This window comes from Fistularia commersonii, chromosome 8 (genome assembly GCF_037954325.1).
Source record: "Fistularia commersonii isolate RoL2024-O1a breed Wild chromosome 8, RoL_Fcom_v1.0, whole genome shotgun sequence".
In the NCBI taxonomy this organism is placed as follows: Eukaryota; Metazoa; Chordata; class Actinopteri; order Syngnathiformes; family Fistulariidae; genus Fistularia; species Fistularia commersonii.
This window is the reverse complement of record NC_141291.1, coordinates 13490674-13517890: the sequence shown is the minus strand read 5'-3', so window position 1 is coordinate 13517890 and position 27217 is coordinate 13490674. Positions and strand designations below refer to the sequence as shown.

The 27217-nt window shown below is 45.1% G+C and overlaps 1 protein-coding gene across 3 annotated transcripts in view; it reads left to right on the top strand.

Moving 5' to 3' along the window:
* sulf1 (sulfatase 1) overlaps window positions 1-27217 on the top strand; it is a 35757-nt gene that overhangs the window by 3828 nt on the left and 4712 nt on the right. The window contains exons 1-18 of one of the 3 annotated variants that reach the window (XM_086151272.1): window positions 1737-1806; window positions 9143-9430; window positions 10066-10305; window positions 10881-11032; window positions 13586-13755; window positions 16880-17030; window positions 17319-17494; window positions 17599-17727; window positions 18109-18165; window positions 20268-20394; window positions 22674-22884; window positions 23443-23689; window positions 23782-23878; window positions 24048-24142; window positions 24305-24376; window positions 25221-25393; window positions 25472-25614; window positions 25764-25887. In XM_086151272.1, coding sequence (XP_086007398.1) covers window positions 9256-9430; window positions 10066-10305; window positions 10881-11032; window positions 13586-13755; window positions 16880-17030; window positions 17319-17494; window positions 17599-17727; window positions 18109-18165; window positions 20268-20394; window positions 22674-22884; window positions 23443-23689; window positions 23782-23878; window positions 24048-24142; window positions 24305-24376; window positions 25221-25393; window positions 25472-25614; window positions 25764-25887 — 2539 coding nt within the window. In that variant the 5' untranslated portion in view covers window positions 1737-1806; window positions 9143-9255. Of the gene's footprint in view, window positions 1-1736; window positions 1807-9142; window positions 9431-10065; window positions 10306-10880; window positions 11033-13585; window positions 13756-16879; window positions 17031-17318; window positions 17495-17598; window positions 17728-18108; window positions 18166-20267; window positions 20395-22673; window positions 22885-23442; window positions 23690-23781; window positions 23879-24047; window positions 24143-24304; window positions 24377-25220; window positions 25394-25471; window positions 25615-25763; window positions 25888-27217 lie in introns of those variants that run through there. The other 2 variants (XM_086151273.1, XM_086151271.1) reach the window with 2 other exon arrangements.

Here is a 27217-nt window from a genome sequence, read left to right as displayed (position 1 = left end):
AGGTGTGAAAATGTGATAGAGCAGACAAAGCTAGTCGTTTGAAGTGGACGCGCCGCCATCGGAGGCCCGGGTCCCGCATGCGCAAGCTCCGATCATGTGGCCGCGAAGTGTAATCAAAGTCATTTTGTGACCTGTACAAAAAGGAAGCCGGAGAAATAACATCCACACACACCATCCGCAAGCTCGGCCCCTTCCATCGTCCGACCCCCCGGAGGGCTGCACTGTCCCCGCTTTTGTCATCTCTCTTGTCTAATAATCCCCTCCCCAGGGAGAAGCAATCTGTTTTAGATTTGAAAGAGAAAGGTCCCCGCCTGTATCACATACAATTAAGCAGCCGTCAGAATGCGTCGGCATAAGTTTGGAGGGAGAAGTGCTGCCACTGGGGGGGCTGTTCCTTTCATCCGCCGCCTTTCCAGAATGGAGATAATGGGGTGGGAGGGTTGGAGCAATGGGACTGGGTAAGGGGGGAGGGAGGGAGGGAGGTGGCGGGCAAAGGAATGAATACATCTCCTCACCCCTCCATCCCACTCCACAACTTGACTAATAGAAGCCAGCATGCGTTTGTTTCAGCTCTTCTGCTCCTTTTCTTTCCTTCTCCCCCCGGAGCGGGCAAACACATTCAGCCTCTGCCAGCACTCCCTTCCTCTGCCCATGTGTCTTTATGTGTGTGTGTGTGTGTGTGTGTGTGTGTGTGTGTGTGTGTGTGTGTGTGTGTGTTCACGCCAAACGCTTACATGTGTGCACTTGGCCATGTGCTACCGGTAGCCCCTGGTCCTGTTAGTCCTTTGCTTCGCGCGTCCGGCTCTGTCGCACGTGGATGCGGAAGGTCCGGATCTTTGAACGACTGTCGTGTTAAAGGTTGAGCAACTTTGCTTAGACAGGAAGCGTCCGATGTTGCACGACACACGTAACCTTAGCCTCGCCTCTCTTAAATCCCTCACGGCAAGTTCAGCTGGGTTTAGCGGTGTCTTTTGGGCATGTCATGTTAGGCTTGATGTATTGACTGCATTCCTTCAACTTAGGCTCATATGTAATGGAATGGAAGCATTTGCAGGGGGAAGCTTCCTGACTTATACTTCTTGAGCTAATTGAACTACAGATATCATACTTGAAATTTTTTGACAGTGACCCGGGATGCGGATATTTTGTCAACGGGGATGTAAGTCCATTAAAAAATACAAATGACGTTATCGCATGCTTCGGAAAAGCCACACACAAAGCCAGAGGCAATGGAAAAGAGAGCGCCCTTGTGTACAAATTACAGGTTACATGTCTGTCTGTGTTTAAGTCTGACTGATACTTTTTGTTTCTCTGAATGACGTGCCGCATGTGCACGTGTGCGCCAGCGCGCACACACACACACACACACACACACACACACACACACACACACACACACACACACACACACACACACACACACACACACACACACACACACACACACACACACACACACACACACACACACACACACACACACACGCGCGCGCATGCATATGCGATACGCGCGCACACAAACAGGGGAGAATGCTAAACTGGCACAGGTGCAATTGGACAAATCATTTTTTTTTTGTTTTTGCTTTACGAGCGGTATCATGTTAGTGTGTCACAGTTGTAGGAAAGGTTTGTTTATGGCGTCCGGGGTCACGCAGGCAGGTTCTCATGGTCTGTGTTTGTCTACAGTTTCCAGAGGGTATGCCTACACATGCTCCACATTTTAGGGGTGTTCAGTTTCACGCAAGAGCAGCAGCACTGCAATCAGCTGAGGATCGCTGACTGAGCTGCTGGCACCTTGCCGTCCAGGTATCTTACCTTTGCTTCTCTTATTCATGATTGTCACTCGAAGATCCCTACAGCTTTTTTACCAGATTAATATAATGAATGAAACACAGCATTGAATTTATGCCCAAGCCTTATCAGCGCTAACTATCTTGGGTCATGAGAAAGGCATGTTCACAGAATATTAGCTTGCCTGGCAGAAATCCGTATATCATCCCTTTGACAGTGTTACAACTCTAAATCATCCAGCTCAGCTATGTTACCTTCAGGTTGTGTTTTCAGCGCCATTTGTCTGGTCATCCGTCTATTCTATGAAAGATCCTCCTAGTATGTCGAAGTGTTATTGAGCAAGACACTGAACCGCTGGCGCTGGTGGACGGCAGCCTACTGCTCATGGTTCATCCGTGATGGGTTCATAGCGGAAAACAAATTTCCCCACGGGCATTAAGAACGGATAAATTGTAAAAAAAATGTTACGTATTTGCTAAAAACCGGGATTGAATCCACTGATCAAGCATACAATGATATCATATCACAGGAACCAGTCTTTTTGCTTAAAGACCGGCGTCAAACCCCGCTTTCCAACCGAGGGGCTGCCGAGTCACTGTTGCAGATCAGTGACTCGTGAACTTGTTGCCCTTCAACATGATACGCTATGGTCAGATCTTTGCGAGATATGAGTCTGGAATCGTCAAGGCAACAGAGACATGTCCTGTCAGAATTAAAGAACAATGCTCTTCCTGTGTTCTCCATGTAAACATTTATGAATATGAAATAGGTACATGTGCTTTTCATGCCCATTTTCCTGATACAGCGCCCTTTTTGTCACAACAGGCCGCGCGAACGCTTCAACCTCGGCCGCAAGCCAATACAGAATAAACGACAAAGTAAAGCAGCTTTTTTTAAAATAAAAATGTTTTATTCACTACTGATGGAGCCCATCAACATGTTTTCCAGGAGTTTGGCAGATAACACATATAATATATTCATGTGCAACACCCATCTTTCCATTTGTCAATCAATAACTTTTGCACCAGAGAAAAAGCCCATTTCTTTGCAATTAGGTGTTACCAGTTGTGCTCAAACACAAAGAAAGGTGCGTGTTTTTTTCCGCTATACACCAGAAATGGGATTCAAGTCACACTTTTTGAGACAGCTGTCGGTGAAAAGCCACTGAACCTGATGAACCGCCAGTTTTGTCAGAAAATAACCCTCCAGACATTGCATTACATCTCTCCCTCCCCTCTCTCTCTCTCTCTCTCTCTCTCTCTCTCTCTCTCTCTCTCTCTCGGGCCATGCCACCGTGCTTATTTCATGGAAAAGCAGTCAATCTCTTTGTTCTTGACAATTACCTCAGTGGAAACCAATTGACGCAATTAGCTGTAGCTCTCTTTTGTGGTACAAGAAATCATTTATCTGGGGTATATTTGACATGTCAAGAGAGACACGGGAGCCACCCGTGAGTGAGAAATACATTTGACTCTCTTTCGCTCCGACTGTCTTTGCTGCTTTTGTAGCCCGATCGTTTCTTGTGGGGTGTGGGTTTTGACAAGAAAGTGGGCAGCGAAAACAGAAATCTGCCGCGTTACGTTCATCTTCGCTTGTCTATGCATCTTCGCAAATGGTTTCCATTCATGATTTACTGTTTAAAAAAGAATGTGCTTGCCCCCAGATCATGTTACACGTTTAGTCTGGCTGCCGATCACCATATTGTGATTTAATATTTCATATCTCACAGCGAGGAGGAGCAAATGGCAGCTCAGCTTTTCCAACTTAAAGTTGAGCCTTTCCTCATGGGATGATCGGGAAATTCGGACAATTCCACATTGGGATTGTTTATGTGATAACAGAAGCGTTCACGCAATTCCGTTATTTAAAATTTGTCAACATTTGGGAAAAACCCAGACACTTGAGAAAAGAATGGTTTGGTGGTAAAAGTCGCCTACTCAGCTGTCTCTGGCTTCCTGAGATAAAGAACTTTTGTAAACATGGCTTTGAATCCACCAAGCCCCACTTTTCAGTGTTACGAGCGTAACACCTCTATCTAAATATACAGTCCACGGTACAAGACAGGAACACTTGGTTACACTTATCCCTTAGGATAGGAGAACAAGTATGCACACATACACAAATAAATACCGGTAGCTCCGCCCCCGTTTTTGAAACGACCTTGTGTTATTTTTTTTTTCGTTTTTGTTTTTTTTATCCTTTCCCTCAAAAGCTTCTCATGACATCCAGCAGACCACCTGGTGAACTGCGACTCATTCACCTTTCAAAGTTATTCGGAGCAGAAATCATTTTAACCACACATTAAAAACGCCACCGCCGACTACCCTGACACATGTGGTATTCTAGATGTGTCTTCATGATATCTTTGCACGAACCCGCTCCCAGAGCTCGCCTGGTGTTTTTCACTTCTTCTCGTTTGTTTTGTTTTTTTTTTGAGTCATTGAAACTTTGTCATTGATCCCACCCCGATTTTGGCATTATGGCCAAGCAAAGCAGCAGAGTTAAGAGTCTAAAAACACCTCGGTTTAAGCCTTTACCCAGTGTGTACCCACAGCCACCTTAGTGTATTAATACAGAGCGCTCCTTCAGTGTGCTCAGTATGGCAAATGGGTGGGTCTCAGTGGGTACAATGTGCTGCCCTTGGCCTGGCGGGCACAGCGGACCCCGACACAGGCACTTCTCAGTGTAAAAGGCCCTCGTCAGTCCTCACGGCTGTACACCGGCCAAATTCCCTTGGATTACAGAAATATTTGGACATGCCTCAATATTAATCTAAGGCCTGGCTATAATCCCCCCCCCCCCCCCACCATGAATAGGCAGAAACCGGAGTATACTGAAAAATACCCTGGATCTACAGCAAAAATCAAGATATCTATCAACACATGCACCACTGCCTTCTTCTGAAGAAGAAAAAAATCCAAGATGTCTGTCCTCTTTCTAATCTCTGTGCTAAGGTTTCATCTTTTCACTTGAGGGAAAATGTAGACTGGGCATTGCAGTTTTGTGGCCATATAGTTCTCAGCCCGCAGCCACAGAACAGCATGCAGAATTTGTATTGCGTCATTAGACTTAAATTCCCATTTTTGTCCATTTCTTCTGAGGCAGAGCTACCTTGGAAAAGTAGGATAGGCGAGCGAGAGAAATCACAAGGTCGGATTGGGATTTTAGGTTCTTTATGGCCCTTTGTCCTTTTATAGAAGGGCTCTTTACAAACGACTTTTATTTCAGCGGGACTTGACGATTGTTTTTTGTTTCACTGGAATCGTGTTTTGGGAATGAGATTTTACCTCCGGCTGTTAACCTGAGCAAGATCCAAAAGTATGTTCACCAAACATGCACCACTGGATGCTTAAAGGACACCTGTATCCACTGTCTCCAGTGTGTGTGTGTCTGGGAAAGTTGCAGGGGGCTTCTTTCTTTCCTCAGTTAGTATGCTACTCTAAAAAAAAAAAGGCTGCTGTCATTCTGAAATATCGCCGCACCTAACTGAAGAGACCTTTCGCCTGGCTACATCCTTTTCGTCTTTGCCAATTTGTACACGCAGACCAATCATAAGCAGGGATTTAACAGACTTTTGTTGCCCTCCTTCCACTTTGCTTAACTCTGTTCGCTTTTTTTTTTTTTCCTTCTCCCAGATATTCCCCTCTTAACCCCTGTGTGTGGGTAGCCTCAGGTTGCTGAGGTTAGGTTAAACAAGCCGCCATCAAAGCCATATTACCTCTCGGGTCAGAGGAGGGTCAGGGTGCAGCAGGGTGTGTGGTTTGAGGCCCTAACTCAAGGGCACAACTGCCACCCAGCCAAACAGTCCTACCCTGGATGGTTACACAAGCAGCAACTCTATTATGTTCAGCTTTATTCTGTGCACAAAGCACAGCTGTCCGTGTAGCGATACCACATAACTGCGTAAAGCTGTATGTGCCACGGGGGCTAAGTGGAAAGAGCTGTGTCCTATAAGTTACATTAGAAATGAAAAAAAAAAAAGTTCAATATCACGAAAATAAATGTTGGTGTTTTCTAAAAGTTCTCTAACTTTGATTGCCCGGACATATTGCATTTGTCTGGGCAATTTTCACCAGTACCTGAAGTTGATCAGGTTTTAGTTTGACTGTATACAGACACGCATATGTGGTAGATCTGGCCGGTGCCAGTCCACCTCCGCACCGCATACTGCAGCAATTAAAGTCATCCTTACCCTTCGGCAGTTATGTGAGGATTGAATTATTTGCACTAGATCCTTCTCGAGTTTTTACAGACCTGAACGGCGTCCAAGGTATGACTTTTTATGAGATGTAAAAGCACTTTAAATATCCGCAACCGAGTCCAGTCACACTTTCCTTCGCTGAACTTAGCGGTTGTGTGTTCTGTGTGCGGCGGTAAAAGAAGAAAGTTATGTTATTGACGCTGCATCAATAGATAGGGGCATATTCTCTGAGAGGTAAATTTGACATGGACAGCTGCCAAATGACCCATAAGCGCCACTGGCAGACAGAGCTGCTCGAAATAGTTTTGCTGATAATTGAACTTCAGACGACCTACGAATGAAACCGGATCAGGAGGAGAAATTGAATTAGGATGAGAGGTGACCGACGGGACAAGGGGAGGCAGGTTTTTCTCCACGACAGCGGCCGTGTCAGTCTACATGCACGACTTCAGACTATAACCCATTGGCTGCTTTGTGTGGCACTTTCATTAGCCTTGCCATCTCACAGTCATTTCAGACAGTGTCGCTATTGATACCATTTTAGTTAACAACATCAGCACCACAAGGTTCATATCACATTCCACAATGAACCTTCTTGTCCGTTTTCCCACTTCTCTAAGTTGCATGAAGAGCCGATTGCTGGGAACCATTGGCATGTAAAATTAAATTCGTGCTGGGTGCTAACATTACACAAACTGGCTGACTGGCTTACAGTTCATTTTAGGTCTTTCACAGCTTGACAGAAATAGGGACTTTCAAGAGTTTGTCTACAATGAGGTTGTGTCGAGTATTGTTCCTGGGAAGTTTTCCCATTAATGCAGGAGACCTTGGACCCTCCTGGCAGGAATGTGTTTTTTCACGGGAGAAAAAAAAACAACTCGTGTTTGTGTCTTAAGAGTTTCTGCGTGTCACCATATATTTGTACAGTAGTTTGTGTTGTGTGTGTAATTCACTGTGAGGTTCTGTGCACTTTGCTGCCCTGCACTGGAGGGTGTTTGTCCAAACGACACCAATGTTTGCACAGGGCTGTCAAGATGACTGGGCTGGCTGGTCCGAACACTGCTCGTCTGGAGCACAGCGTATACCAAAGAGCTCCTAAAGCACTTTCTACAACGCCGCTTATCAGAGTTGTCAGATAAAATACGGGCAAGCAGATGGACCGTCCTGAAAATTAAGAAGATGAATTTCTACCCTGTGTCCAGTTCTTTGATTGGGCTGTGTTACCTGTGGATTTTTCAGATATGAATCTTTTCATCCTCTGTGTTCCCGAACATGAAATTACTCCACTCTGGAATTCAAGAAGTGGTGTTTATTGGGTTTTCCTTACACATAACCCAATGAAGGCCAGGTTAGCGCCACCTCACGATGGGAATCAAATCTGACCTGTAAACCTACTGTGCTGGCATCAAGCGGGAATTGCGGCGCTTTTTTGCCGTCCTTTTTAAACCGACGGCAATTTGCTGGCATGACAGCCGCACAGTATTCCCCACTTGAAAAGCCTGTTCAAAAAGTGTTTTGTTTCTACTCACCCCATTCTGCATATGCATGTCCTGGGTAAATACCATGTAAGGTTTGTTCTGCAGCAATGGCCTTGCACAACAGAAAAGTTTATCAGTGGAACCATCTTGTCATCCATTTATCATCTTCCACTGTCACCCAAACAAGCAAAGTACAGTCTCATGCCTGAATGAGCCTAGTGAGCTGAAAGCAAAATAGTATGCATTCAACCCTTTAGCGTGTGGAAAAGGTATTTTTAGATCGGCTGTCATCACAGGGTGCATATTGGTAACAATCTCCTTTTCCTTTAAATTACAGTTCTGGCTTTTTACCTTTTAAGATTGGACCTTTGTGGACAAGAAGGTGAGGGTGCAGTCACACTGTGGGGTGTGACAAGGCTCAGGTGTCATAGACCTGACATTTGTTTTCAGTCCATTAACTCGGAATAGAGAGCAGGATGGTGCTACTCAGCGGGATGACTGGCTGTAAGGTCCTTATTTCACTGGCAGTGATGGAGTCCTCATTATCACAGCATCATGGTCAGTCTCACCCCCCGAAGCATCTGTCTTCATATATTACTGTAACTGCCAAGTCCCCGCAAATTAGAACCGCATTTGACATTGAAGTACGTACACTTCGATCGACTTCCGACGTTAAAGGTAAACCGTATAACCTGTAAAGTAGATGTATCGATAATTCTGCAATCCCTCTACGTAAATGTGATTTTTGTTTGTCGGAAACAGAGCGCAGGGGATATGTCTCCTCTGTAAATATCCACTTTACACTGGTCAATGGTGTCTGGGAAGAGCATATGAAGACTTATATAGCCAACCATGACATTGTAAGGCATCAAGAGGTTGAAATATGGTCTGATGGTAATCTGTGATTGGCGACGGTCACATTGGGGTTAATGTAGCGGAACCCTCTCCCCGCACTCCGTGCTCCAACCCCCTTCCCACCCCCCAGTGTGTCCCATCCAACTCACCGGCCCTGTGTCACGCTTGACTCACCAGGGGTTGCCTTTTGAGTGATAGGAGGTAGGTGGTCCGCGATTGGCTGACATAGGAGAGTGCTTGCGGCTGTTTTGAGCGAGGATAGCCAATGGCGGTGCCTGGGCACAGTTAGCGGAACAACAGCTCTTTAGTAGGGATTGATATTTTTTCGTGTGAAAGTGTGTTTTATCTGATGCAGGAGAGAGGCTCAGAGAATGAGAATGCCAGAAAGTACAGGGATGGTATGAGAAAAGACAAGAAAATGAGACTAGTGGAATCATTTGAGGTGAGTTTCGTGTTTCTACAACTCCGCCACTATTTCGTCAGGCTGTCGTGATCTGCCTTTCCTGGTCAGTTGGTGTTTGAGAAACTATTGATTTTTGTCTGAAAGCAACATACATTATGTGGGAACCATTAGTCGAGTTATCCTTGGTGGACCATCAAGTGCTAAAGCTTGAAGTAATCCTTTTGGCTCCTTTGTTAGTGGCTAAACTGAGGATTCGAGACTAGAGAAGGGAGTTTCTCTGAAGTAAATACGCTTCAATATTCCCAGAGGGAATCCATGCTTTTCATTGACTGCCTTGCTGAGGTTATGATATTATTCATTGTTTTACACAACAAATTTCTCGTTGTGATGTTTTCCCTGCATGTCTCCCCACAGGCGACCACAGCTGTGAAAGCCATACGGCGTGAGTGAGCGGCCTGGCTGGACCCCGTTGTTGGACCCCCCCTCAAACCCGACTATCCATTCCCTGCACTGTCATCTCAGACATCATGCTGATGCAGTGGCTGGCCTTGTTGGCCCTGCTGTCTTTGGCATGGGCTCCATGCAGCTTGGCCTTCACTACCACCAGGGCTCAGGGCCTGAGGGGTCGCATCCAGAGAGACCGCAGAAACATCCGGCCAAACATTATTCTCATCATGACTGATGACCAGGATGTTGAGTTGGGTAAGAATGGCACTTTTCCTGGTCTTCCTGGAATACCGCAACCCTTTTAACCTTTCATCTAGTCATTATATTGTCCTTTTGTGAGGATTTCAGCAATTGTTTCCTTTTCCATACTGCATCTTCAATTTTTCCTTTTTTTTTTTTTGCATCTGCACAAAGGTTGATACAATCCTCCTCTATGCATGAAATATTAAATACATGACATAAGCGGAAGCGGAGCGGCCATCTGGCGTGTTAACCGAGTGAATGATAATTATTTTGCCTCCCAATGCATTCAGAAAGAATGGAGTTGAGACATTTAATGAACTCATCCTTATGTGAAGAACACTGTGAATTGAAGAATAGCATTTAATGAAATGTTGCAAGGACAGTTCCAGTGCAACGTTGCAATAAGTGTCCAATTCTCTGGAAATCTGCCTCGTGACTGATCCCAGATTTTCAAAATGTATTGTCTCATTAGGTTTTTCGGTGAAAACAGCGTCAGTCCAAAATCTCTCATAGGTGCTCGTTTGGGTCGAGTTGCAGTCATTAATGCTATTAGAAAGACTTATCAGTCTTAGAAGTGTCACACATACTGTCATAACCAATGTTCCTAGTGAACATTAACGGATGGAACTCAATGTCTTCTCCCTCAGGTTCACTACAGGTAATGAATAAAACCCGCAAGATCATGGAGGACGGTGGCACCACTTTCACCAATGCATTTGTCACCACACCAATGTGTTGCCCGTCCCGTTCCTCCATGCTTACGGGCAAGTACGTCCACAACCACAACACCTACACCAACAATGAGAACTGCTCCTCTCCTTCCTGGCAAGCTCAGCATGAGCCACGGTCATTCGCTGTCTACCTCAACAACACTGGCTACAGGACAGGTTGGTAAAACAAAGTGAAATGTATGCGTAGTCCCGTGACTCTGCACCACAAGCACGACCACGAGCCAACTCCATGTTTCACTTCAGACATCCTGACTCAGTCAGTCACTGTCAGACTATCCTCAAATTCATATTGTGTTAGACAGCGTAGATTTTCACAGTAAGCTACACTCCACTACCCTTCCTGGCTGTCTGCTGTGAGAAATGCAAACATGGTTACTGTGCCAGCTCACTGCCATGTCCCATCAGCCAGTATCTCTGTGAGTGATGGGCAGGCGTTGGAGGGAAAGCTCAGTGGGGTCTTTTGCCCCGTGACAGCTTGTGGTTTTCGAACAGATGCGTCAGTCGGCGATTAGCCCTTTTTCCCGCACAAGCCGGTTCCCAGCCCAGCCTATCCGAGAAAACTGTGCTACGAAGCCAAATAAGAGATTGACAACCAAAAAGATGTACGTGTCTGATACATATTCTCACATGGGCTATGAGGCATTTAATCGGGTATTAGAATCTTGTAGGAGAAGACTAAAAAAAGTTATTGGTATTTTCTTTTCATCCTGTCCTCTCTTTTTCTTTTACAGCCTTCTTTGGCAAGTACCTCAACGAGTACAATGGCAGCTACATCCCACCTGGGTGGCGTGAATGGGTTGGATTGATCAAAAATTCTCGCTTCTATAATTACACCGTCTGTCGGAATGGCTACAAGGAGAAACATGGCGCAAATTATGCTAAGGTATGTGATCACATAATGTTTATAAAAAAGGTCTAATCAATGTAATCAATCCTTTCTTTTCCCTTTATGACCTTTTTTTGAGAATCTGCCGGACGAATTGCGTGTTCCACCCTACTTTAAACACAGACGGCGAAGCGCTTCTGTAATCTCGGTGTTGTGATGCAGGTCGGAAGGAATTCTCATTGGAGAATTAAAGGGTACAAGATGACTTTCTGCAGCATCCCTTTATTACGACACACCTTACCTCAACATTCAGACATTGTAAAATTGACACATCGTAATGAGAAGCCATCGACCGCGATAAACACCACCCTGAGTTTTATGTCCCTCCTCTCTGCCATCTGTTGTCGTCCTCATTTCCACTCACTTTGACTTTTTTTGCGGATTGTTTGGATGCTGTGTTGAAAGAGAAGGGAATATTTGCATTACCGTTTGCGAGAGCAGGAGGGATGAACTCTGCGGTCACCGTCTTTTTGGGGCTCTCGATGGGACCGGTCATCTGTCTTCCCAAATATTTTTGTGAGAGCTGTCAGAATGTTTTCACAATTCCCTGCAAACATCATATCGGGAGACGTAGCACTGGGGACATGAGGAATCCATGAATTACTTATATAGTTTGGATACATGTCAAGTTTCGAGATGGTCTGCCGAAGGATAGGCAAACAAGTGTTTGGATTGTCACCCCTCTGCCACCTAGGACGTCGGGGTGAAACTGCCCGCAAGCTGAGACCAATGTGTTTACATGACACTGGCTTGGTCAGCAGATTGTGGTTTATACGCAAATGGACACTCATTTGCTATTTACTGCCAAAAACACATGAACCTGCCACCAGTATGACAACCTCAACTCCTCTATTTAGACTCTTACAGGGTGAGAAGGTCAGAATATTCCATAGAGAGAGAGAGAAAGAGGGAGAAGTTGGTACACCAAGTTGTTGTGATTTGATGAGACACTTTCCTGGTGATTTCATTCAATTTGGCCACATCTCATTTTCCATTTGTTGGAGGATGAGTTCATTGAGGGTGAAGCCCTTGTAAAAGCCCTTTTGTGTGATATTTAATTAGAGAGAATCACCCCGTAATTTTTCTTCTTCACATTCCGTGACAGTGAACCATAAAGATCCAAAGCAGAATGGATTTTAAGCCAAAAAAAAAGCAACGTTTATATCGACATCTGCTATTGAGAGATTGAGCACTCACGAATCAAGTTACTATTCCTCGTGATCTAGTCTTGTAAACCCGGAGCCGCAAAACCCTTCTTCCGGGAAAGTAAAAGAGGTACTTTATAAAGCTCTTACCGATCAGTCTCGTCTTCCTAAGAGATCAGAATAGGTTCTTTAAGCAGCAGCTCTCACGGCTTTGAAAAGGGTTATTCTATTGGGTTCCTTCAGCATTTTCATAGCTGTTACAAGCAGCTTTTACAAGCAGTGGCACAGAATTCAGATGGCAGCATCATCCAAAACACAAGTGTGACAATAACAATTTGCCATGTGCACACAATCTCCAGCCTCAGTGGGCACATCATGCCGCCAGGCCTGCCCAAATGCCTTGGCTGTAAAAACTATTAATAGAGACAGTATAAATCAGCCAAACCCACTCCTGTCATTTTCGGGAAATCTCCCGTTACTCTTTGATTCTTTACGCGGCACTCCCTCCCACATGTTGCGTGCTCGGCAACGACCGTGCCGTGCCTAAACTGCAGGTACTCTCCGCTGCTGGAAACTTGGCGAATGCTGATGTGATTTTAATTCAGGGTATGGCCCAACCGTGCATTCTAGTAAAATAAAGCAGACGCACCACGCCTGAAATAAAAAGTTTTGATCATATACAATGCCAGCAGGTTGTTGGATGCGAAAGATCACCTATTTTCAGGTCAGCTTGACTTTTCCATAACTCTCGGTCATGGGAGTGTTATGTTTTTATCATTTTTGATTTACGACTATCGCTCAATAGCTCATGTTCCCGGTACTACCCGAGGCCTTTGAAATCGTTCCCTTTGATTATGTTTGTTTTGTCTTCTCCCGGAGTGAATCGTCGAGATAGTAAGAAATGAAGAGAATCTGGATAGAACAAAATGAACTTCAGTGGGAGAAAGAGAGAGTGAAGTAGAGGCCGGGAGCTGTCATAACAACATACCATTTCAGAGCGCCAGGCTCCTCTCGCCATCAAGTGGTGTCACATTCAATAGTGCAGAGATTCACTGATGAGGAAAAAGCCCATATACTGTATACACATACTCACCCAGACTCAAGCACACACACACTCACATTTACACACACAGGCGAGCTGCCAGCTGTTGACTCGACAGATTGGTACTGTGTGTACTCAATGAACCCATTTCATATCCCTGCTGCCCCCTCTCCATGTATTTCAAAATGACTGGTCTAAGGAACGCAAGAGCAATATGTCATGGTGATTGGACATGTTGCAGCTTTCATCAATGCGCACGTTGTGTCGCTTTCACCCCGAATTCCACCCAGGGCTTTTAGTCTTCTCTTTCATTTGATTTCAGTCCCTTTCATACTTGGTCTGCTCTTTTTTTTTTCCCTCCAGGACTATTTCACAGATCTGATCACCAACGACAGCATCAACTTCTTCCGCATGTCAAAGAGGATGTACCCCCATCGACCCGTGATGATGGTCATCAGTCACGCCGCGCCTCACGGCCCGGAGGACTCGGCGCCGCAGTACGCTGAGTTCTTCCCCAATGCTTCTCAGCACATGTGAGTTGTGTTCGGGCTCGTGCCACGATTTAAACACGGTTCCCTACGTGGCACTTAATATCTTAAATAACTTGCAGGGGCCACATTTTGATCAAATGCGCCCAGACATTAAGGCCACATTTTTCTCCCAACTCCTTTTTTTTCCCCAATCGAATTCAATCACATGCTATTTAGTTTACCTAACATTACAACAGTAGGCCCCTTAATCCCTGGTGACAGGTTGCTGAGAAGCTGTTAGGAACAGGACCTCAACAAGTAAGTCAGCAAATGATTTATCATCCAAGAAACGGGGTACATACCAGGAACGGGATCAGGAATAGCTTCTTTATAGAGCCACGCTCTTGTGCCAAGTCTACATTGGCACCTCCGCAACTCCCCTCACTGAGTTGGTTATTCCATGGCAACATACTATCCCAGGGCGTGCTATTGCATCAGGCAGGGGAAGAAATGATCCTCTGGAACAGACAAAGGGTTCAAAGCTGCAAAGCTATCAGTTCTTGTCAGAGATCTTTTTTAACGGTTTTCTTCTTGCACCCAATCACCATGCTTCCTTCCTCTGGTTTTATCCCACTTAACGTTCCCTTCTGCCTGTTTGCTCTACCTTTCCGTGCCTCTATCTATCTACATATATATATATATGTATACTGCTCAAAAAAATAAAGGGAACACTTGAACAACACAATGTAACTCCAAGTCAATCACACTTCTGTGAAATCATAGTGTCCACTCAGGAAGCAACACAGATTCATTTTGACTTGTTTTAAGAACATTACATCAAAGTTGGATCAGCCTGGAGTTTGTTTTTACACTTTTATTTTGAGTGCGATTCCTAATCCAGACCTCCATGGTTGATACAATTGATTTCCATTGATCATTTTTGTGTGATTTTGTTGTCAGCACATTCAACTGTGTAAAGAGCAAAGTATTTCATAAGAATATTTCATTCATTTAGATCTAGGATGTGTTTTTTAAGTGTTCCCTTTATTTTTTTGAGCAGTGTATATATATATAAATCTGCCACTGTCTGTGTCTCAGTTTATCTCTCTCACTGTCTTGACTCTCATTTTTTTTTTCTTCCCCTCGCGTCCGCCCCCCCACCGCCCTCCCCTCCCTGTGTAATTCACATAGGACTTCCTGACCCTGTCCATATCAATCAGTAGTTTCTCCCTGTGGCTCCTGGGATGAGAGGAATGCATTGTGTGCTTAGGAACACCCTTTGTGACATTATTAATTTATTTTTAGCTTGAGTCTCCATGTGAGGGCGGTGGATCTGAGACCGAGGGGGTGGAGGGGGATGAAAGGGGTTGCCTCCGCACTTGTATGTGTATAGTTTCTGTGTTGTTTATGAGTGTGGGATTATTGACTGCATACCTCTCTATGAAAAACGGATTTCTCTTTTTTCTTTTTTTTTCTTTTCCCCCTCCCACATTTCCTGATGAGATGCAATTTTATTTGTCTCAATGGCTCTCGTAATTTTTGTGAACAGCTGCTGTATAACGTTAGCACAACATCCAGCTAAGTCATCATTGGCAAGAGTCTGATGCTGGTGAGGGAGATCCAGGGCGCTGCCTCTGTCTGTACTTTTGACAGCAGCAATGGAAGGGGAGGTGCAGTATTAATGTCATTAACATTCCTTGCCAAAGGTGTTTTTTTTCCCTAGGGTCTTGACTTATTTTAATCACTGAAGGTGTGGTGTGGTTTTAGCTTGTCAGTGTTGCAGATCAGAAAGCATATAGAAGTTGTTTTTGGTGGCGCTCAACAAGTTTTTCTGGGTGTTATCTGTAATTCTGACATGGCGGGTGTCCATTCTCTGAGGGGACCAATGGGCCCACGCCGTTTTCCACGGTTAGCATCATACATCATAGTAACACATGTGCCGGCTTATCAGACACTACATATTAAGTATATCCGGTGTCACACAATAACATAGCGAACAATTCCCTGTTTTAGGGTTTTTCATTTTAGTGACCATTTTTGAGACTGTTGTAGTGATATTTAACTGTACTGGGTTCCATGACAGGTGGCAGGTGTGACCTCTCGTATGGATTGGCTTCATTTCACTGACCTCTGCATTCCTAATTCCCTGATGCCCAGAACTCCATACCTTGGTGGCCCATTGCCCAGAGACAGGTCCCTTTGTTGGGCTTATTAGACCGCCTGGCTAGGTGGGTGAAGAGTTCACCCTTCTCACAAAGCAGGCCTGAGGAGACGAGGGCACAAAGCAGCTCACTCAATCAGAGCAAAGCAGCTCTGAGAGCAGGTCTTCATTAAGTACTTAAGTCTTGATACTTTGTCCAGGGGATGCTTATTCCTTAGTGGAATGCGGTCCTCTCAGTTTATACTTTGTTGTATGAATGAAAAACACAGCATTGATCCAAATTGGAGCTGGATTCTGGGGGTTACATTTGTGCGTACTGTACGTTGTTCATGCGGAATTTGATGTAATTGAAAAACTCTTTGCAGACCAAAAAAGAAAATCACCTTTAATTTTCGCTTTACTGTCACCCACACCATACCAAGATTAAATCACCACAGACAGGTGGTCAGCTTTTGCCATCTAGAATATGATCACAAATCTTTTATTCCCCCCTCTTGTTGTTTATTCCCAGTTATTATCCTCCCTCCTTTTTCAGTGAGTCGTGACTTACTGGGATTTTGGTCCAGAAGTTGTTGCAACCTTTGGGCCCTATTATTTTCTTAAGCATTTGCCAACCCTCAAATGGCTCGTCTGTGCCAGCAGCGCAGCGGAGCGTGGAGACTCTTGCCTCTGTGCGAGGGCAGAGCTGGTAGGAGAGGGGTGTGTGAAAACAGCTAAGGTGTTGGTGGCTGCGCATTAAGACATTTCCTTCAACAAACAGAGCGGCTATTGATGCATGTCAAATGAAGTAGACAACTGGGACACCTGTTACTGAGCAGTAGTTGGTCACAGACAGTTTGTCGCAAACAGGAGTCTCAACTGTGCTCTTCACAGTAGTTAAATGTGTACTGGAATATTTTTCATCTACTTTATTATGTGCCGGTGTTCATTAATAGCAGGGCTGAAATAAAGTTGGTAGGATGGTGTCAGTATAGAAGTTAAAAGAACTCGGACTCATTTTTTTGCTCCCTTCTTTTTATGCTCCAGCACCCCGAGCTACAACTACGCCCCGAATATGGACAAACACTGGATCATGCAGTACACGGGCCCGATGAGACCCATCCACATGGAGTTCACCAACTTCCTCCACCGAAAAAGGTTGCAGACGCTCATGTCTGTGGATGACTCTGTCCAAAAGGTAAGCTGTTCATATGACAGTGATTATAGAATAGAAGCAGAGGATTTGTGGCCACTGAAGTCATAGTGCATTACAACAGCCAGCTTGGCTCTTAGCTGAGCGAGGCTTTCAGAAGCGATCTTCAAGAAACTAAAATGCTCTTTTGAAGATGTTCTCCGCGTAGCACTTTTAGATATCTCAGCATGTGAATTGTATTTTGACCCGTGCCATTTACTGTATTAAATATTTAGGCGGGCCTTCAGGTCTTTTCGCCTCTCATTTTGTCACCGATTCAATTCCACATCTCAGGTTTTTGACATGCTGGAAGAGACCGGAGAGCTGGACAACACGTACATCATCTACACTGCCGACCACGGTTATCACATCGGCCAGTTTGGCCTGGTCAAGGGCAAATCAATGCCGTATGACTTTGACATCCGCGTGCCGTTCTTCCTTAGAGGACCTAATGTGGAGCCAGGAGCAGTGTGAGTAACAGCGGTGGCTAATAACATTGTACATTTCAGTACGTAATATTAATATCGTGCATCATCGCTATCTCAAATTTTCTCCACATCTGTTTATACTACAGAAATCCTCATTTGGTGCTTAACATCGACCTAGCTCCCACGATTCTTCACATCGCTGGTCTGGACACGCCTCCCGACATGGACGGAAAGTCCATTCTCAAGCTGCTGGAGCAGGAAAGGACAGGCAACAGGTTCGTGTGGATCCCTTATGACCATTTTGTAACAGCGGTTTGCGTGCATCACTATGAGAAATGTTGAAGGCATTGCCTCGGCTTGACACTGAATCTGGGGATCACTACATTTTTTTCCCGGTCCTTTTTCTTTTAAGCGACCACATTATACCGATAGAGTCCCTTCTCAATCACTAGCATCTTCACTTTTTTGACAAATACATAAGAGATATAAGAAGACTTTTGTTGCCCAAGAGAAAATATCGTCTCCATTGTTCTCCGTACCCTTGGACCGGATCAACAGCCCTTGTGTTTTCTTGTTGCGTGGCTACCACACGACAGTGGATGTTCAGCACGTTCACCATATGACTGCTATAAGCTTTGTGTGTTTTGTTTTCCCAGATTCAAACCCAACCGGAAACCGAAAGTCTGGAGGGACACATTCCTGGTGGAGCGAGGGTAAACTGGAGTTCTTTATTGCCTTTCCACACCACAGGCACATCCTTGTCATTGCCTTTGCATTGTGTCTCACTGAAACCTGACAAAATATTGCAGTGAACCCGAAACGTGCGAAAGCTCGGCGCATGGTTTCCCTCTTCCAGCAACACAGCTGCCTTACCCAATTTCTTGTCAGCTGACAGACATTTCCTCACCACGGTTGCTTTGCAGGCCAATGCCGGTAGGGGACTTTTGGGATATTTCTCAGATGTTCGGTAAAGCTCGGCGGCCGTGGCAAATCACAGGTCACGCAAGAGGTGTTGACACATGTGTAACCAAGTCATTTGATCATTTGCGAGGAAAACAAGAAGTCCCTTTGTCTTTTGGAGAGGCCCTGCAAATTTGAGCACTCGATGGGGCCTTTAACATGACTTAGCCAGCTGCTCATGAGCCGCCAGAGACAGATGGAAGATACATTTCAGTAACATGGTAGAGGTAGACGTACGCAAAATAAACAAAGGCTAGCCAGGCTAAGTATGATGTTACCTGAGGAATGGCTCACACTAAATTCACTCGCAGGACATGTCACCAGCTCCCCCAACATGGAATGCAGCAGCCACTCTCTCGCCAGCGCTCCCTGTGCTCTTTAGCCAAACAGCTTCCCCTCTGTTTTCTTTGTAGTGCACGCAACCACATACAGCGCATGTTTGTCTCGCAAATCCCGTCAGGTTTTTATTTAACCTTTCCGCTTCCACCGGATAAACATTGCAAATTTGACAACCGCCTTTTGTTGCTTTAAGACTGTTAAGCCGAGCTAATGCCACGGGTACAGTGATGGATATCTGACAACTGGGAGCGAAAAAAATGTAAAAAAAATAAATGAAATAAAAAAAATCCCAATTTTCTCTTCCTCAAATGACACAAGGGACAGAGCAGCTTGAATTAAAAAAATTAAAAAGTCATCAGTGGTTAGTCAAAAGATAAAACTGTTGGTTCATGTCAGAGTGTGCTGGCAATGTGTGTAATGATACTGTATACTACATTAGGTTTAATTCTCCTATCCCCATTATCATCCCCTCCCAAAACCAATTTTTTTCCCCAAATTGCCGGCTTGGCCCACCCAGCTGTTTTCCACTAGCAACGGTGAATACATCAACATCTGCGACCATGTATCCGCAAGTTAGTCCTGCCTCTGCTCCAGCTTGCCGGGGTCAGTCTCGCGCTCACCGTATGTTCCAAGCTGGTCCCTGGACCGCCGTGTATTAAATGAAAAGAGTGCGACCTTCGACCCGCCGGGGCTTTAGCTCTTCTAATCCTTTCTTCCATTAATCCACGCTGTTTATAAAGGCCGTCTGCTTGTGTACATGTATCTAAATGCCGAGATTAGCCTCCGCAGACCCCGAGGTCTCTTATTCCCGCACAGATGCAGCTGCGCACACACAGAAGCTAATGTTTTTAACAGTCATTGCTCTTAAACTAGTCATGTCACCTGGTGTATGCTCGGAGGACTCCACCTGTGAGCGGGCGTCAAGCCTGACTGTCGTCCACAAAATTCTGCTTTCAGGGTTGAAATCAAGCAATAGCTATTTAATTACCTTTGGCGCAGGATGTCCGGCGGACAGGATAGATCAGCAGAACAGCCCGAATTTTAAGGGGACTGCTTTTTCTTGTGTTTCTTTGTCACCGTCATTCTGTCTGGCGGACGTGAGCTGCCAGACTGTGTTGGCAGAGAGCGCGGTATAGAGTAGGGGATAGCGTCTGGCATGGCATGAACACAGAGTCATCCAGGCCTTGCGGTGGTGGGAGAGGAGATGGGGCAGGGCCGCTAAATACGATGCCAAGCTGAGGTCAAACAGCTTGGCCCGAAGCTCAGCGCTGGTTTGAGGCTGAGTGGTTCTACAAGCCCGGGCCTTCTCACTAAAAGACTTTACATAACCTATCCTGCCACTGGCTAGTACCAAAACAAGAACGAAAGGAAAATAATAAAGACAACCAAAAAGTGAATGCACTTTTGTCTCTTGTGTTGACGTATGATTTAGTAGTTTACTGGTCTACGGATTCACGAAATAGGTCAGTTTATTGATTGTGCCTATATTTTGCTTTTTTTTTTTTTTTTTTTGCAGAAAGATCTTGAGGAAGAAAGATGACTCAGTGAACACACAGCACACCAACAGCCTGCCTAAATACAAGAAGGTTAAAGAGACTTGCCAGCAGGCTGAATTCCAAACACCCTGTGAGCAGCCTGGACAGGTACTGCACACACAAACACACAAATACACACAAACATCCATTATGAAGACTAGTTTCCTCCACATCCATTAACTGCAGTTTTATTTAGGTTCTTCTCTAATAACTCTTATCCGTGTCACTTTGAGAGGTACTCCTCCGCGTTGAGCTGTTCTGCAGATCCACGAATGCGATTGCCATTTACACAATTTTAGTTGGTATTTAATTGGACCCTTTATGGTGCATTCATTTGTTGGTATTCTTCTTTCATCTGTGGCCATGAAATAACCGGCCAACATGCAGCCGAGTGGCCTTGGAAGAGACGGACCAGTGAATTGTCATAAATTTCAGGTAGCATTGAATGATACGATGTGGTTCTAGGGAACTATCTAATCCAACCCAGGTTAGCTTTATGGTCACATAAATGTGCACATGTAACAGTATATTATTAAAGACGCTCATGTGGCAATTAAAAAATAGCTACACAGAGTGCGGTGGGTCTTGTCGCTTATTACGAGTGTGTGTGTGTGTACATATTATTTATACTCAGATCATTTCCGCTCATAAGTCTAGCGTTTAATGGGTTTCCAACAACATAATGTCCAACAAGAAATAAAAATCTCAACCTGAGAGCACAGCATGCTGATAAAATTGCCCGGCGCAACGATAGCTATTAAGCGCAATTTAGTCCAGTTAATAGCCATTTCATCAAACAGCATTCAATTAGGCTATAAATATACCCTGCCCGTTCCGCGTACAAGACAAACATACATGATTAGAAGACATCTGTCCAGTCGGATGATATCCTACTGAAAGAAAAGTAGAACACATGCACTCTGCTCTCCCTCCCCCCGCCCCTCTGCTGGTGGAGAGCATGGATCAATAACTGGGCATGCAAAATCAGCATTAGAATTTCAAGAAATTAAACGCAAACAAAAATATAGAGGAAAACTCAAGGGGGTCTTTAAAAAAGCTCTACACCTGTTGAGTTTTTTTTCCCAAAGATTTAAAAATCTCATAGCAAGACATTTATCTCCTTCTCGTTTCTTAAAATTTTCCATAATAATGATTTGTCAAAAGATTTAGACCATAATCTATCTGCAGCCTGGTTCGCATGTCTGCAAACCTCATTTCCGTGCCTGCTGTAATCCTTCCCTCCCGACAGCGGAGGTTATTTTGCATTTGAGCCATTCGTACCTGCCAGTGCAAAAACGTCTTAATGGATAGCAGACTGGGGGAAACTCTCTTATTGTTTACTGTGAGATACAGATCTTTTCAGCGCAGGCTGAATTCATTTTGTCTTGTTTTTTAAAAGGTCTTAAAATGAGCTGTAATAGATGATAAGTTATAACAGTAATTGCCATTTGGTAACCGCACGAGCTCGACCAAGGGAAAACAATTTGAGTTTTGCCGTCCTTGGGATTCGGGCCTGTGATAACACGGGTATTGTTGTGGGCAAACTGGATTTACTGACCTCTCTCACCGTACGTCGGGGAACATGCCGGTTTGAGTGACTTGTAGAACCGTGGGTTCGGGTCGCACACCGCTCATTTTCCGCTTGTCATGTAACCAACCAACCGCCCCGCTCCTCCTTTTCGTTTTCCCGTTGTCCTGAACGTCAGCGATGAGGCACTTTAATACCTCACACAGTAGGAAAGTAGTGGGAGAAGGATAAGGAATGACAGAGATTACTGGCTTCATGTCTTAGGCAGGTCTAACAGCCCCATTGGCCCTGTAAGCTCTTCATCACGATGAGAAACCCGATCTGTGTTATGGCTCAACACGCGGACTCTCGTTTCCCACACTCGCCGCCGATGATCCGCTCTGCACTCTACAGATGTGTCGCTTCCATTTAGGCGCGGCCTAAACAGCAGCACCGAGCTGCGCTCGGCCCCTACATTTTTTTTCCCTTGAGGAAGTGCGCGTCGATAAAGATGGGGGATGTGCCAGACGGCGTGGGTTTCGTACGTAATTGTGTCGGTGACGCACTTGGCAGTGACGCGTCCAGTGTGAAAGGAATCGGCGTGTCCACTGTGATTTTTAAGACAGCAAACTAACCCAACTCATGTTTGTGTGGTCATTTTTTTGTTTTTATCTTCCCTTTTGCTGCTTTTTCCCCTCGGACCGAGATCGGCCTGATACGCTTGTTTGAGTTTTCAGGATGAGGAGTTTTTCTTGTTGTTAAAATCTACAGTATAATTAAGCTCTATCAGGAAATTTGGTGTTTAAGCAACACATGGGAAGTAGTGTTGGTTTTACTGTCAAGAAATACAAATTTGTCTTTTTTTTCTTGCTGTTGATAGAAGTGGCACTGCGTGGAGGAGATCACTGGGAAGTGGAGAATTCAAAAGTGTAAAGGTGGTCCGAAGGAGGGCCCCAGGAAGAGAGCTCGCAGTCTGAAACCCCGCATCAGCTACGAAATCCCGGAGCAGGGGTGCGACTGCGGGGACGCGCCTTACAAATCCACAAGGATGGACCGCCGCTCCCACCGGCAGCTGTCTTCATCTGGCCAGCGTGAGTATTTCCGAGATTGATTTTACACGATTATTAGGATTAGGTTCATTCTGTTCTTTCCTCACTAAATATTTTTATAAGAATATTAACGCCAGGAAAACGATGGAGAATTGGGCACACATGTATGAGCTATTTTGGTAGTATCAGTTCCATGGTAGATATTTTGGCATGTTTCATTTCACGTTCAATCTTTTTTTTTTTTCTTCTTTCATTGTATTGATGTCTGCCTCTCAATACCGTTTGGCATAAAAGAAGACTGCATGGGCTTAAGGCTTGATTTCCAGTAATGGATTATTTATGCAGTAAAGGGATACAGACGCATGGAAAAAGCAAACATCCTGCAACATGCCCTGGAATTTGTTCTGTGTATGTTGCCTGGTGCGTGCTAGTGGTACGCTTGTGGTTTAAAATGGTTTAATGCCCTCTAGTGTCACTTGGAAAAGGTGCAGAAGGCTATAAAACCCTTAAGCCAGTAGTGAAGTTTTGCTCCCTTTGCAAAACGAAAAATAAAGGAATAGTAAACCGCTACCTGACGTAGTTCAATTCAATCCATCACAGGTTACCGTCCACGTTTTGTCCACACCCGGCCGACCAGATCCCTCTCGGTTGAATTCGAAGGCCAGATATACGACGTCGATCTGCTAGCAGACGATCGGTCGGCCGTCCGCCGTCGGGTCATCTCTAAGCGCCACCACAACTCCGAGGACCCGGGGTTCGACTTGGGGTCGGATGACCACTCAGAGGAAATGCTGGCGGACGATACCAATGCTGTTGGATACCCGAACTCTGTAAAAGTTACCCACAAGTAAGTCTGCAGTTTCCCTTGGGTTGTGAGTCCTCTTTTGCATTTTGTCAAAAAGGCTGATTTTTTTATTTTTTTTTTTACATCTGTTTTAGGTGTTATATCTTAATGAATGACTCTGTCCACTGTGAGAGAGAAATCTACCAGTCATCCAGAGCCTGGAAAGACCATAAGAGCTACGTGGACCAAGAGGTGACTATACGGACTTCACTGCGTCCCTCCCTTCCTCGCACACACACACACACACACACACACACACACACACACACACACACAAGCACACACACCTTCCCCAGGTATCCCAGGGCACGAAGCGTTGCAAAAGGACTAACCGGAAGTAAAATGTTGCATTCCATCCCAGATTGAAGCGCTTCAAGACAAAATCAAAAATCTCCGGGAAGTCAGAGGCCACCTGAAGAAGACCCGACCAGACGAGTGTGACTGTGGAAAGAAAAGGTCAGTGTCGCTTGTGTTCCACCTCAAGATTGCCCAAACCTCATCCTATTTCCATGCAGAAGGGAAGGTACCTATGACTTATTTTAGGTCTAACAGCAAAACCGCCGTGGTTGAAAGACCGTCCGTCCGATCCTCAGCTTTTCCCTCTGTTTATTACACCAGCTATTACAACAAAGGGGACAGAAACAAGGGAGAGAGACTGAAGAACAGGAACGATCAGCTTCATCCCTTCAAGTGAGTTTCTACTCTCCTTTATTCTCTCTATTTTGGCTTTCCTCGATATAATTTATCGCCTTTCCTTTTTTAGTATCACTAAGCAACGCGTCATCATAAAACAATTGTGTTGCCACAACAACAAATGTCCTCAGCATGTCAGAAAACCATAATGAAAAATAATGAAATGAAAATCGTTATGTTGATTTATCCGGATGCAACAGCTTGGTGACATAATGGGATCAGATCATAACAAATCATAACATATCTGTCAAATCTAGCAATGGCCAGTGTAAAAGTGCAAAGAAACCGGCTTCGTCCTTGTTTACGGGTCAGTGTGCGTTGTGCGTCATACGTGCCTGAAATGCTAAGGTGTGTTTCGAGGGGGAAAACATGCCCTGACATTTTGATGGTTTATTCTTCAGTCGGTGTTTGAATGACAAAGCAGACAAATGGCCGGGTACTCATTTCATGTGTGTCTGGAAGCGATTGAGTCGCTTGGAAAGACAGACTGACTCAACAAAGGGGAAATCAGTCAATCCCTCAAACACAGTGATCAACTTGCACCAGGAAACATTGGGAACAGATTATGCCAATACAAAGCAGCTGTTCTCTGCCGTGCCTGTTGTGTGTTTAGGCAGGGAGGAAGAGGGGACAGTGGCTAGAATGTCATCCCAGAGAAAATTGGACATGCTAAGAGCTTAAACATGAAAGTAAACATACTGTCATATCTTGGCATCGCCGATGCCTTCTGGAAGTCCCCGTCCAGGCCTTCCACCACTGTGGTTACTGGCACCGGCAAGAGCTAGAGCTGATGTCATTCGTGCATTGCGCCGTTTTGTAATTTACTCACGTTCGCGTCCAGCAGGGAAGCTGCGCAGGAGATGGACGGGAAGACCCAGCTGTACGAGATCCGGAGGAGGAAGAAGGAAAGGAAGGAGAAGAAGCGCCAGCGGAAGGGAGACGACTGCAGCCTGCCGGGACTCACGTGCTTCACGCACAACAACGACCACTGGCAGACCGCACCCTTCTGGACACGTATGTATTTTTAAATCTCACTTCCGTAAAACAATTGTCGGAATGATAGAAACTGACCGGTTTCTCCCGACCGTGCAGTGGGAGGGTTCTGCGCGTGCACCAGTTCCAATAACAACACCTACTGGTGCTTGAGGACCATCAACGAGACCCACAACACATTGTTTTGTGAGTTTTCCACGGGCTTCCTGGAGTACTTTGACCTGAATAATGACCCGTATCAGGTGGGTGAACATCTTTCCACGCTCTCTCTCTGTGTGGCTGATTTAGAATTCGATCTGCATCGTGAAGTTCATCTTTTGTTCGCAATTCAGATGAAGTTGCGCTTCTCTCTAAACATCATGCCACTAAGATATTATGTCATGTGATGCAGTTGACCAACGCGGTATACGTGGTCGACCGTGACGTCCTGAACGCTCTCCATGCGCAGCTAATGGAAATGAGGAGCTGTCAAGGGTACAAGCAGTGTAACCCTCGCCCCAAAGGCCTGGACACAGGTAAACAAAACTGACTCATTCTGACCTTGAACATCTTGTAATGGATATTGAGGTGTCTGGGGATAAACACCAGTGGATTGGGGTTGTCTATTTAGATGGTTCAACTTTTGCTGAAACAGATTTTTACACGCAGAAGATTTAGATTGGACGAGTTCGTACCTGAGCCTCGTGAATTTCTGCACTGTTGCGAATGACTGCAGCAGTCCAGGATTTTAAGACCTTAGCCGATAAATCCTTGTCTACACCTCCTCGCACCCTGCCGCTCAGTCACAGTGGAAAGTATTCACAAAAGCAGCTTCCGCTTTCAGCACACGCCAGAAATCTAAGAGTTCTTGAAGCCGACTGTTGGTCCCTCAGAGATTTTCCTATAAATACGGGCTGTATAAAACCAGTATAATGCCACAACATATCAGATATTCCTTATCATAGCAACCTGAGCATTTAACCTAAAAACAACTCTCCTCTAAAGTGATTTTAAAAGCTCCTGGCTCGCCTTTTCAGAGAAAAACCACACACTGATGCTAACTGTGTGTGGAATAGATGATGGACAAAAATGTCAGGTCTAATTGATGTGAAAACCATAGCAGCAGGAGTCCCAATATCTGCACTGGTTTCAGCATAACCCTCAATAACTTCAGGCTAGTCTTCTGCTGTGAGAGAATCTGTTTGAGTTTCAGGTGTGTGTGTGTGTGTGTGTGTGTGTGTGTGTGTGTGTGTGCGTGTGCACGCACGTGTACACATGACTGCATGCTGCATGAGTTCGGGAATCGTGCACGCAAACATTTGTGGGGAAGGTCAGGAAACGGTTGTTGTTAAAGCCCTTGTTTCCTCTGTGGTAGTTCAACGGTTCTATTTTTTTTTCCAACACAGAAACAAGCGGGCACACACACACACACACACACACACACACACACACACACACACACACATACACACACACATCACTAACCTCTCATCTCAGCACACACTCCTCTCTGTGGGAGGCTGTACCCCCCTTTGTGTGTGCCATTTTTTTTTTTGTTCCTTTTAATCTAGCTACTTCTTTTTTAAATATCCTATTGTGTACTAAGAGTAAGGCCACGTTAAGGTTCCTGGCCAGTTTCCCTCAGTGACTCACCAAGTGTTAGAGATTATTTGGGGGCTGTTGTCATCACTACAATCGAGGCTGTGATTGTATTTGAGTCTGTCATGCATCACTGCTATAATCAGCCATATTTTCTTTTCACCGCCACCGCAATGTCCAGGCAGTGATGGAGGTGGTTAATATATCATGCCACGATGACCTAAGCCTATAAGGCCAAATTCTAGCGTCTGTTTGTGTGTGGCATGA